General features: G+C 43.5%; 1 protein-coding gene across 5 annotated transcripts in view; it reads right to left on the reverse strand.

The window, feature by feature from the left end:
• AUH (AU RNA binding methylglutaconyl-CoA hydratase) overlaps positions 1–13717 on the reverse strand; it is a 163917-nt gene that overhangs the window by 32229 nt on the left and 117971 nt on the right. For 3 of the 5 annotated variants that reach the window (XM_017342355.3, XM_051847363.2, XM_051847362.2), the window contains exon 7: positions 1929–2168. The exons of the other annotated variants lie outside the window; for them this stretch is intronic. In XM_017342355.3, the coding sequence (XP_017197844.2) occupies positions 1929–2168 (240 nt within the window). The remainder of the gene's footprint in view (positions 1–1928; positions 2169–13717) is intronic. 5 annotated transcript variants of the gene reach the window in all.

Genomic DNA, 13717 nt, shown 5'->3' on the forward strand with positions numbered 1-13717 from the left:
CAAATGTGGGAGGGCAGTGGAGCTGTGTGGGGACTGGCCGCCGAGGGCAGCCAGGCTGTGAAGGCCGCCCTGTCACAGGGAGCCCACCTGGGCGCACACCTGCCTCACCCACTCAGCACGCATCTGTCGCAGCTTGCCCAGGGGCGCAGGCTCGCTTCTCTACTCCTCTGGAACACTCCTCTCCCACACTAAGCTGCCAAGGGCCCGAAAGGCCACTGTCCTATTCGACACACACAACACTGAGGTTCTGTGTGAGGGTCAGCACAACAGAACCGCCCTTCACCACTTGCACAGGGACACAGGTAAGCCGTAGCATCCCCAGAGAGCTGCCTGCAGCCTAACCTTACTGGCTTACTGTGGCATTCTGCTAGCTTTTAATTCTAAAGTCACATAGAGTATTTTGGTCTCTGCTACATGTCTGTAGCAACTCAGCATTCTGAATAACCTTCTTATTCTATTGCTAAGGCAACTAATTAGAAACCTCTAAGAAATGTTGAAAACATGTTCATTATGATTTCTTCCCTCAGAAAAACAGCATCTGTATTTAAAAGCTCATTAAACACAAGAATTTCTCAAGTTTTAAGTAGCTGATGAATCATCTAAACCCTCCAACCACTGAGGAACAGTCACCCCCAAGACAAGCCTCTACCAGTGTGTGACTGCCCAAGAGTCTGCTACTTTCCACTCAAATGGGGATGGGGACCCTGCTCTAGAACAGTCACCTCACACGTCCACACCCTGCTCTAGAACACGCTCACATCACACGTCCACACCCCTGCTCTATAGCACTCTCACACCACATGTCCACACCCCTGCTCTAGAACATGCTCACGTCACATGTCCATACCCCTGCTCTAGAACGCGCTCACACCACACGTCCACACCCCTGCTCTAGAACATGCTCATATCACATCCACACCCCTGCTCTACAGCACTCTCACACCACATGTCCACACCCCTGCTCTAGAACACGCTCACATCACACGTCCACACCCCTGCTCTACAGCACTCTCACACCACTTGTCCACACCCCTGCTCTAGAACAGTCACCTCACACGTCCACACCTCTGCTCTAGAACATGCTCACATCACACGTCCACACCCCTGCTCTAGAACATGCTCACACCACATGCCCACACCCCTGCTCTAGAACATGCTCACATCATGTCCACACCCCTGCTCTATAGCATTCTCACACCACATGTCCACATCCCTGCTCTAGAACACGCTCATGTCACAGTCCATACCCCTGCTCTAGAACACTCACACATGTCCACACCCTGCTCTAGAACACACTTACATCATGTCCACACCCCTGCTCTACAGCACTCTCAACCACGCGTCCACACCCCTGCTCTAGAACACGCTCACATCACATGAACAACCCCTATTCTAGAACACCCACACCACACATCCACACCCTGCTCTAGAACACACTCAAACCACACGCCCATATCCCTGCTCTAGAACATGCTCACACCACACTCCCATGCCCCTGCTCTAGAACACACTCACACCACATGCCCATACCCCTGCTCTAGAACATTCTAACCTTACACGTCCACACCCCTGCTCTAGAACACGCTCACATCATGTCCACACCCCTGCTCTACAGCACTCTCACACCACGCATCCACACCCCTGCTCTAGAACACGCTCACATCACATGAACAACCCGTTCTAGAACACTCACACCACACGTCCACACCCCTGCTCTAAAACACGCTCACATCACATGAACAACCCCTGCTCTAGAACACTCTTACACCATACATCCACCCCTGCTCTAGAGGATTGCTATATTACAAACATACATATATTCCTTCTAGCTGCTATGAATACAAGTAAATGCCAGCTATAAAGAAGAAATCACTCATGAACAGCCTGATAATGTGCTCAGTATAGAGAGAAGTCACCAGGGTGCTTGCCTGTGGCAGGAGAGCGGTGTAACCCACAGGATGACCTTTCACCTCTGTGATTCTTGATTTCCTTTTCTATTATGTACAGAAGACAGAATGATCTTGCCACCATGTCTAGTCTGTGCATGTCCTCTCCTTGCCAGTGAGTGGGTATAGCAGCAATGTTCTGGTAAGGCCCACAACAGTGGGATGATTCTTCTCTCCCAGTGTCTTCTCCAGTGAAGAAGTTTCGACTCCTCTCAGATCTTTCTGCAATGCAGAGGGAACCAGGGTAAAATCTGCATCTGTACTGTGCGTTTATGTAGTGTGAATACTCACAGGCAATTCAGTCATTTTGGGAATTACTACTTATGAAAGAGCTGGGTTTCTGAGAGAGGTCATTAGAGAACGGTAAACACAAGTCAACCGTGGTGATAAGGATTCACTAGACAAGCTCAAAGCTGAGGCTTCCACTGATAGAAGCTCGCAGAGAGCCTGTAAAGGAAATGGGAGTGACAGGCAAAGGTGACGTGTGTGCCAGGACGCAGGCGGCTCTCCCTGAATGTTCTCTCACTCCCAAGCAATCTGTTCACAGCTCTGCAGATAAATTCCTCTACTCACAGGGGCTGGTGCCATGGTGTAGCAGGTAAAGCCACCACCTGCAGTGCCGGCATCCCCTATGGGCACCGGTTCAAGTCCCGGCTGCTCCACTTCTGATCCAGCTCTGTGCTATGGCCTGGGAAAGCAGAAGATGGCCCAAGTCCTTGGGCCCTGCACCTGCTTGGGAAGACCCAGAGGAATCTGCTGGCTCCTGGCTTCAGATTTGCGCAGCTCTGGCCGTTGTAGCCAATTGGGGAGTGAACCAGAGGATGGAAGACCTCTCTCTCTCTCTCTCTCCCTGTGTGTGTGTGTAACTCTTTCACATAAACAAATAAATCTTTAAAAAAAAATCTTATATTCATCAAGCACAGAATAATCCACAGTGCCCCTTCGAACTGCTTTGACAGTCAAGTCTGTATCTGCAAGTTCCAGTTCCAGATCCGCTGGATCAGCCAAGAATCAAAACTATTAGGGAAAACCCAAATGTGACTGCACTGAACATGTACCGACTTCTTTCTTCTTCTCATTACTCACCAAGCCCAGCGCAGTCACCACTCACACAGCACTCACGTGTGATCGGGTGGCACGAGTCATCCAGAGAGGATTCACAGCATGCAGGACGTGCTGTGTCCTCTGCAAATCCACATGTAAGAGGCCTGAACATCCGCAGGCTTGGGCATCTCAGGGCAAATGTAAATGACTGCACACTAAGGAGTTCACGTTTTTGCTATTCCAGACCCTTCAAAGTCCACTCTCTAAGTAAATGGTCCTTTGTGTTTAGTGCGGCTGCAGCAGCTACGGAGGAGCTCCATCTACCTCCCAATCAGTATTTCTTTACCTTTTTTCCCCCTCTGTACTTAGTTTTTTTGGAAGGAAAAAGCAGATGTCATTTTTTAAAATTTTTATACGTGATCAAGGAGTAGCAATATAGTAATAGTAGTGCCTGGATACACAGCAAGAAGGGGACACTGACCTAGTTTTTCCATGCACCAGGCCCTGGTCTACGTCTTTATAAAAGCACTTAATTCCCACATCAACTTTCAGAAATGGGATCATGACCCCCACCACTCACTCAGTTCCAGAGGCAGTCATGGGGAGTCTGACACACTCATCGCCATGCCGTCTCTTCTGTCCCTAAGGTAACAGGGACAGTGGCTTTCCTCCGCGAGTGCCAACTCTACCAGGCTGGAGGAGCACAAAGGCAGGGGACACGCAGATTACTGAAGTCAGATAGTACAAATAAAAACAAAAGAAGTGCTTGAAGTACACTATTAGAGTAAGACACTGCTAGAGGTAGATTCGTGCACGTGATGACTAAATTGGGATGAAGGTATCACAAAACCCTTAGGACAAAGAAAGAAAGTTGTGAATGCTGGCCTTTAAGACGGAGGTGCCCAACAAATCTCTTAACCTCGCCAAGTTTACTACTGTAACCTTGGCACACACGTACACTTAATGAGAATAGGGAATATTCTGCTTGTATAATAGTTTTAACACTAGTGGGTTTATTTAAATTTTTATCTTTTCCTTTTAATTCAACGTATGATTTATAACTTGAAAAAGCAGACTAGAGTCTACTACTCTGAAGAAAATAATGTATCATAAAGTTCCTTAAACAAGGTCCTTTCATTGCTTGGAATGATTAAGGTCACTGAGATTCTACAATCTTTCAGAAATTCAAAATGAAAAGCAAGTGTGGGTCTAATAAACACACTTCAACCTCAGACTACACATGATAAGCAACTTCCTACTCAAGAGAAATTTGAAAAATTAATTTCCCATTTCCCATTCCCAGGTTTAACAGGACACACAGACCTGGGCTTTCTCCACAGTATAATATGAAGACAACAAATAATTACCGTTCGAAGATTTATCAGATATTCTGATACCAGAGATTCATGTTTACCAATACAACATGGCTTATTTTCTAAAAGTTAAGCTAATAAATGGTATCTTCCTCTGTATTACGTTATGTTCCCCAGAACCTCTGAGGAGGCAGGAGATCAATCTGGCGGCAACGCCTGAAACCCCAAGAAGAGCCAAGCTGCCAGCGTTACTTCTTGGGCTCTGGCTTGCTGGGTCTCCTGGCCGCCCCAGTGCTCTGCTCAGCTCGGGCCCGATTTCTTCCATGTCTGCTGAAGAGCTGGCTTTCACCAACTGCTCCTTGTGAATGACCATTCACAGCCTCTTTTCTGGTTAGTCCATCCAGGTTATCTAACTACTTCACTATGCAGAGAGGAGAATCCTTATATATCAAAGACAAGTAATGCTCCTGCATGCAAACTGTACTTTAATCATATGAAATAGAGCATGATTCAAGGAGACAAACTATAAATATGTAAGAAGAGATTAACATAAGAAGGCTAGTAAGGAAGCTAAAAAAGGGGAAAACAACTGTATTTCTAACAATAAAAATGAAAATAAAACTAATGTCCTTTCTGGCATATTTAAAGATCTACCCATCAATAAATTAACAGAAAGCACATTAATAACGTAAATTTAAACTGTCATGAACACCAATCAGATGCAGGGAAGATGGCAGTGTGGGAGGGGCATTCCCGGATGGTGTGTATTAGCTTATTCTGTGACCCTGAGCTTCCTAGATAGGTATAATTCGGGATCTAAAACATTAGGTACAATAAGAGGAACAGCACAAAGGGCTACGGGAGAGGGCACTGGGACAGACAGGACTTCTCAAAAACAGCTGGAGCCTCAATTGGCCGAGTGGGGGCGTGGCTACTAGATAGATGGGGCAGAGCTGGCAACAAACTCAAACTCTTAGCAAGCAACGCGTGAACCTGGAGGTCTCAATTAAAATTAGCCTGGCAATCACACACACAGAAGCATACTGAAGAGAGGACAGATTCCCAGAGTCTAGGCAAAGATGCTAGATTAGATCAAGTAGCAGATAACCGAAGTCTGAATTACGACAGTGGCAGTAGAAAGAAGAATGAATTCGAAACCCTAAGAAACGGGGGATCAGGGCGAGCACTGCAGCGCAGGGTAAGTCGCCACCTGCAGCATGCAGGCCCCGTGTCAGAGTGCCCACTCAAGTCCCGGCTACTCCGCTTCCCATTCAGCCTCCTGCTAATGGCCCAAGTGCTTGGGTCTCTGCCGCCCATATGGGAGACGGGGATGAGAGTGCTAGTCTCCTGGCTTTGGCCTGGCCCAGTCCTGGTTGTGAAGGCACTTGGAAGATCTGTGTGTGTTTGTTCCTCTGTGTCTCTCTGTTGCTCTGCCTTTCAAGTAGATGAAATTACATAAACATTCAAGATGGGATCTAAAAATAGCAAATTATACAATACAGTAAATACACAAAGAACTGCCGTGAGTCGCAGCCATTTATGTGCCTTCAACACAATGTTTACACTGTGAAGATTATTTTCTTCTTTGAACAAAACTTCTAAACAATAGAATGGAGCAATCCATAGACCAAGGATCAAATATTCTCAGTTACCTATGAGGCCTGAGAAGAGGTTCTAAGGCTCAGTTTGCCTATCTTTAATATGGGAGTAATCTACCTTTGAGGCTTGAGGTGGAAGAAATAACAAACTAAGTCCCGCCCTAGGGCCTGCCACAGACCACAAGCTCCAAGGTCAGCTGAACGTGTTCACAGCCTGGCACTGAAAACATTTCAAACAGCCACCCAGAGGTTGGAATGAGGTTTAAATTTAGGTTCTTAAAAAGGCTTATAAATTCTCAAAGCTCCCACTTGGGCCACAGGTTTGAGGTTTTAGATGTCTGATAATCTTACAAAGTCACTAAAAATATACACTAATATGTTTAGATTTCTCTCAGCATGAAAGCAGATTAAGTTAAGTGTTGGCAAGATTGTAAGCAGGCCTCAAAATAGTCAAACTCAGTGGAAGGAAAGAAGCATCGTGTTCAAAATAACCTAAGCGCAATAACCCATGTTACTGACTCTGTCTTCTGCTGGCACGTCTTTGTAATGCCTTCTACCTAAACTGCCCTGACAGCACAGTAGTTCTCCGAAGGTATGGAAGAGAGTGGTGTCGGGCACTTCCTCCGGCTCACTTGCTCGGCATTTGCTGCTGAGACGTGTCAACTGTGAGGAATGGCCACACTACAAAAGAATGTCGTTTTTAAAAGAAAAAGCTTTGCACAGCTGCTTGTAATAAAATAACCAAACCTCACTGCAAGGGCTGATTAAGATAAAGATAAATATAGTAACAGATGCCTAGGTCTGAAATAGATCTGAGAAAAACTGGAACAGAGGACATTTCCATGACTGCCCTGACAAGCAATATTTAATGGTTAAATACGCCTATGTACATGTACATATTTTCATATAAAAGCTATTCTTAGTCATAAAATAGAATTTTCATGTTAAACTAACAAATGCTAACTTGGTACACAGTAACCATTTTCAAATGACCTTTATTATTTAGAACCAAAAGTATAATGTAAGGATTGACTTGGAAAATGACATTTTCTTCATTATCAAAACAAGCTTACTGCTCATGAATTGGGGCACTGTAAGTTAGGCAGTTCTATTTTTAACATAGATAATTAAAGGATAAGCTCCAAGTTCTGGCATATTAACTCCTATTTTATCGTAATTAAATTTCAATAATGTCATATACACATTTTATTTTAGTTTCAACTTAGAAACAACAGAGATTGATCATTTGTAACATAACATCCGAAATTGCTTTTGGCTGTTCTATTAAACTAGTTAGTGAGGTTTAAATGGTACAACAAATAAATGTCTATCCAGACTGCAGCAATTAAGCTTATGGCTTATTTAGAGGCATAAAATAACACTTCATGGAATCTGTCCTAACAACGCTGTTAATAAAACTATGGTTATGGTATTCACGGTTAAGCAGGCCTGAACTGTGGTCCCAATCTGGAGGCTCTGATGCCACTTGAGCACCAAGAACGAGTACCCCAATTCTAAACCACTGAGGCAGGGCCTCCCTCCGAGCTTACAAAGAGCTGGTTACACTGGCTCTGCTGCCTCCAGATTCACCCCGACACCTCCTGCTAGTCTGCAGCTGATGACTGGGAGAAGAGAGGAGTGAAGCAGCCGCGGACCTACCCAGGGGGGCGGAGAGCTTTCCCTTCCCAGGGCAGGCTGGCGTGCCTGCAGTCACAGCTGTCTACTCAAACGGGGGGGGGAAAAAAGGAGAGGGTGGGCGATGGCCCCGGGTGGCAGCCTGCGCTCCATGCCCTGCGGCTGTGAGGCTGTGACTGTCTCTTCTGAAGGTGTACCTGGGTCACAGTCCCTTGCAAGTGCTCCTTTGTGAGGGAGAGCCTCTGGGATGGCCAAGGCATGATTATTTATCAAACTGATGAAAATAACACTGGATTCAAAAGCTTACTTGCTTTTTAAAAATTCCAAACTTGCAGGCATTCCTATTTCCTGGGCGGGAGACAAGGTAAATCCTAGACAAGGGAGGTCTGTCACTCCTCAGAGAAGAAGGCACAGGGGAGTAAAAGCAGACCCCAGCCCCTCTCCTGCCATGTCCCTGACCATGTACATGTGACTCTACTTCAGGAAGTTCTATTCAGTTCCACTGCTCTGCACACACACTCTTAACAGGAACATGCTGCCTTGATTTCTGTTATAACAAGGCTTGAAATTGGGCAACACAATTCAGCCAATCTCGTTCTTTGCATTTCTACTGCAATTTTACTACCATCTTGCCATTTTACACACACACACACACACACACTCACACAAAACACACACAAGCTGCTAGGAATTTGATCAATTTGGAAACATAAATGTTTTCTTCAAAATATTATACCATGTGACCCATGAACATTTTATGTTTCTGTAACTACTTTAAGCCTTCTTTCATTTCTTTCAACCATGTTCAGTAGTTTGGGGCATACACATCTTGCATATATTTTGTTCAATTTATTTCCAAATATTTCATGGTTAGTAAATGATAGTAATTTTCTGAACTCCCTTTTACAATGTTTATTGCTAGTACACAGAAATAGTTCCTTCTATATTCTGACCTTGCAACCAGTGACCCTGCTCAACTCACTCATCACATATAATGGTGCTTTTGAGAGAATCCTTAAGAACATGTTATCTGTGAATAGCTTTTGTGCCCTTTTTTTTAAAGACTTATTTATTGATTTGACAGAGAGAGAGAGAGAGAGAGAGAGAGAGAGAGAGAGAGAGATTTTTTCATCTGCTGCTTCACTCCCTGAATGGTTACAACAGGCAGGTCTGGGCCAGGCCAAAGCCAGGAACTAGAAAATCCATTTGGGTCTCCCACAGAGGAGCAGGGGTCCAAGAATTCAGGCCATCACCTGCTGCCTTACCAGGAGCAGCAGCAGGAAGCTGATCAGATGCAGAGTGGCCAGGACTCCAACACAGGATACCAGGATCACAAGCACCACACTGTTAACCACTGAATACAGAATTTTAGTTCTTTATTGTCTTTCTTTTTTTATTCCCTTTGGTTTTTAAGGAATTTATTCATTCTCAGGGTCACAGCAAATTCATGCTAATTACTGCAACACAATTCTTAACAATTCTCATGTTAATGTGATATTAATAAAGAGAACAGATTCAATGTAGGTCACAGATACAATTCTAAGAATATAATGATACTTCCCTCCTACCCTCTCTCACTCTTTTTAATTTTTGAGATAACATATTTTAAATTTATATTATAGTCAAAGGCTTAATGCTCCACTAAATAAAGAGTTCAACAAGTAAAAAGACCGCAGTTCAGCAGGAATATTGGCATGGACTATAAATAACCAAATGAAAAGACGTCAATTTCACTCATCTATATTTTAAAATAATCACACATCATTAAAACTATAGTTGTATATCATTCTTATATATTGCCTCCCTGAACTGGCTGGAACCTACTGTACGATACTGAATGGAAGTGCTAAGAATGGACACTCATATCTTGTTCCCATCGTTAAAGATGTAAGTTATAGGTATTATGTAAAGGCCCTTTGACGGGCTGAGGAAGCATCCTTCTGTTTCTAATTTTATTAAGTTTTTTTTGTTTTTTAAGTCATGAAATACACCAAATTATGTCAAATGCTTTTTCTCCAAATATTGAGATGGCAGCACTTTTTTCTGTTAATAAGGTCAATTATATTGACTGAGTTACAACTGAGATCTTTTTTTGTCTTACTGAATTTGATGTGATAAAATTTTGGTAAGAATTTTCATATCTACTTTCCTGTGGGATATTTGTCTACAGATTTCTCTCCTCACCACCTCTCTGTTTGCTTCTGTTGGAAGATAATACTGGTCTCCTGAGTAGGGAAGTATTCTCTCCTCTTTTGATTTCTGAAGAACTTAAGTAGGAATGACAGTATTTCTTCTTTCAAAGGCTGACAGAATTCACCAGTGAGTCATCTGGTCCCAGAGTGTTCTTTGTGGGAAAATCCGGACTTACAGATCCAACTTCTTTAAAAAGTACACAAGTATTCAGATTCTCTCCTTTTTCTAATGTCAGTCTTGGTAGGTCTATGTCTTAAAAGTTGGAGAATTTGCTGGCATAAAGTTGTTCATACTATTGCCATATTATCTTTTAAATGTCTGCAGGATTTTTACTGATGACCTATCTTTCAATCATAGTATTGGTACTATGCCGCACCCCTGGCCCAAATCAGGTCAGCCAGCACTGTTTGAGTCTCAGTGTTCCTCTTCCTTTCCTGTATCACACCCCTCATAACCCACTCCAGCCGCTCCAGAGAGCCTGCCACCCGCTGCCTGGATCCCTCTCTCTTGCACTGTCGTCTAGAAAATGCCTGTAGACAGAAAGCTGCAGGGATATTTTTTAGGACTTCTCTTGTTTAACTCTTTGTCAGAATCACATTCTTACACTATGAAGATATTTCAAAAATTTTATGGACAATGACTTTCAAAGATAAGTTTATATTTTGGTATGAAAAAATTTGAAAAGCGCACACAGCTTTTTCACAATATATAATTTCCATGAACTTTTTGGAGACCCTCCTACCTATAATCCAATGACTGAAAAAAGTTGATTAATATGTTTGTCCTGTTTTCCAGTGATCTGAAAGCCAAAAGGCAAATCTGTTACTGCAACATGGCAAGAAACAGTAGGAAGGCATACTTCTAGACTGCACATGAGACAGGAGTTTCAAACTGGGCTACACCGAAGGGCTCTTTTTCTCTCTTTAACAGCCAGAAGTGATTAGATGGCTATTGGATCTTATTAACACATGAAAGATCGGGAAAAAAGATTATAAAAGGTTCAACTGAAGGTAACACCTGAAGAAGCATAAAAGCAGTTCAAGTTTACATCCTACTTACTTCTTATTATTTAACAAGCTGCTTAGATCTATAAATATCATTTTTGCAAAATGCCTTCAAGACACATTAGAGTCAGCTAACATCTTTAAAGGGTGCTTTATAGGAGGGAGCTTCAGAAAGTTTGGAAAAAGAAAAAAAAAAAACAGAACAAGATAATACAAAATTCCTGTGACTTTCTTGAAGCTCCCTATTCATTACCTGTCAACATTAAATTTACAATAGCTATACTTCTGTAAAATCCAGTGTCACCTGGGATGATTCTGAGTTGCATCTCCATTTTCTAAGAGGAGTGCTAATGTAGCATTATATCACTAAAGATGAAGAGGCTACAGGGTCACTTAGCAGAGGCAGCCAAGACCTCCCTGAGCCGCCAGGGTCTGCCCTCTCCCTGCAAACACAGCCAGTCGGCCAGCAGCACTGCCACTGGAGACTCTCACCAGTTCAGTCTGCGCAGGAGAGTAAACCTGACAGCCGCACGCACCCTATTTCCGTAACGGCTGAAATCCAGAGCGGCTGAAATCCAGAGCGGCTGCTATGAGCCAGGCACTGTCCTCAAGCACTTTCCATACCCTCCCTCACAAAGCTCAATGGCACTGGCATTTCCAGGATCTTCATACTGAAGGATACAAGACAGTTACCACGAGAGCCAACTAGTTCCAGACTCCATGTTCCTACCTGCTGCATCACAGGGGTCAGTAAACTATGGCCAGTAGAGCCAGATGCCCCTTCTGTAATCAAGAACCTGTTTCAGGCCAGCGCTGTGGCACAGTGGGTTAAAGCCCTGGCCTGCAGTGCTGGCATCCCATATGGGTGCCAGTTCGGATCCTGGGTGCTCCACATCCGATTCAGCTCTCTGCTGTGGCCTGGGAAAGCAGTAGAAGATGGCCCAGGTCCTTGGGCTCCTGCACCCACGTGGGAGACCTGGATGAAGCTACTGGCTCCTGGCTTTGGCCTGGCCCAGCCCTGGCCATTGCAGCCATTTGGTAAGTGAACCAGCAGATGGAAGATCTCTCTCTCTCTCTCCCTCTCTCTCTCTCCTTGCTTCTGTATTTCTGCCTTTCAAATAAATAAATAATTTTTTCAAAAAAATAACTTGTTTCTGCACATGAAGGAGCACAGGATTTTTGGATATAATCACAGAGTGGAAATCCGCTTGGGGGAAAGAGAAATAGGAACTACCCACCCCACTGGAAAGGAACAAAAGTGGTAAGTAAGAGCCATGAAAATGGGTACCTGGCATGAGCGAGGGGGCACTTTTGTCTTGCTGAAGTTATGGCAGTGATCGGCATTTTGAGGTACTCCACGTGTCCTTCCTAGCTCAATCTACCACGAGTTTTAACTTCAGAGTGGAAAGAGAATAGCGCCAAGATCATACATAGTTCACTTCTGAGTTAATTCCAAATGAGCAGATGTCTACTGATGTCTATCTACTGGTTTAGAGAGAATTTGTAAGTTCCATCCTCACGTCTATACCAGGGTTTACCACACAAAGCATCATCTGTGTCATCCATGTCCTTAGCCTGTTAGACCCAGGAATACATTTCAAATCTGTTGACATAAAAGTAAACTAGGTGCACTCATGCTCCATGTAAGTAACAGTATAAGAGTGCAAATACTTTGAGGAAAAACAAAGTGTTAGGTTAAATGATGGTAAAAACAATGATTCACTCAACTTTTCTGTTGCTATCTAAAATGAGCCAGGTTAAAAACTAAGAGCAGAGCAAAAGTTTTCACATATTTTATTTCCTAAAACCATAATCAAGTATTCAGACAAATTCTCCTCAGCAAATTTCATTATAGGCCTGGATTAGTGAAACACTAAATTAGAAAATATTTTGTTATGTCTCTCAAAATATATGTACACAGAAATCTAATAATACACAAGAATTTATGTGTTTTCACCCTTCCTCTCCACACCATGTCCAACTCACAAAGATAAAATTTCTACTTTTTTCAGTTGTTTTAGTTTTCTCTATATTCCCTGAGCAATAAGCTTTATCAATAGGACTTAGGATTTAATGACTTTACATAATGCCTACTGATTCTTCCAAAGTAAAAATCAGAATTTAGCTCATCTGTACTTCTGGTATTTGTACCCTTGCCGCAGCCCTCCCCCCCATTTGTGAGTAAACAGAATACTTGAGAAATGAACTTGTCCATGCTGTTGAAGAGATGAAGTTGGGAAGGGGGTGTTTATCAAGTTCCCCCACCTTTGGCCCATGTCGCCTTATCTCTGTGCTCCCATATCTCTGTGTGTCTACAGTAAGGGCAGGTCCTCCTGCTTGGCTAAGCTGCTCATGCATCTGTTATGCAATGGTTTGGCTCTGGGCCACTTTTGTCTGTAAACCCATAGAAGCAACTGGGGGGCATGGCCAAGTGCAGTTGCCTGTGCATGGATGTGGACACGTATACAGTTGCCTGCATGTGGATGTGTGTAGATGCCTGTGTGTCAGTCCAACTGCTGCCATGGACACAAAGGCAGGGATTGGAGACAAGTGGCTGTAAGTGGTGCATTTTTCACCGCCATTCTGATTAAAGGAGACATAAATCCACAGATGGCTCTGAGTTGTCCTCTGACCTGTCAGAATCTGAGATGTGCTTGTCCTAGGTCCTAAGCCCCAGACATACAAATGTCTATTAGTTCCTTGCTGACACTGGGACCACAATGCATAATGCCTCTGACCTTCCACGACCCAGTTGGTAAGCTTACAGTTTTCCTTTAACAACATCAAGAGCACAGCCATTCATAACTTGAAGTAAGCAGCAATCACGGCTTCTTTATCACAGACTACTTCAGAGTATTGAAAATCAACAATATGGCATCCATACTATGATACATAAATATCATTTAATGCCAGGCTAAGATATGTGCTAAAATCCCATTTCATTCTCTTTTATTTATTTATTTTTTTTTTTTGGACAGGCAGAG

This window comes from Oryctolagus cuniculus, chromosome 1 (genome assembly GCF_964237555.1).
Source record: "Oryctolagus cuniculus chromosome 1, mOryCun1.1, whole genome shotgun sequence".
NCBI classification, from domain to species: Eukaryota; Metazoa; Chordata; class Mammalia; order Lagomorpha; family Leporidae; genus Oryctolagus; species Oryctolagus cuniculus.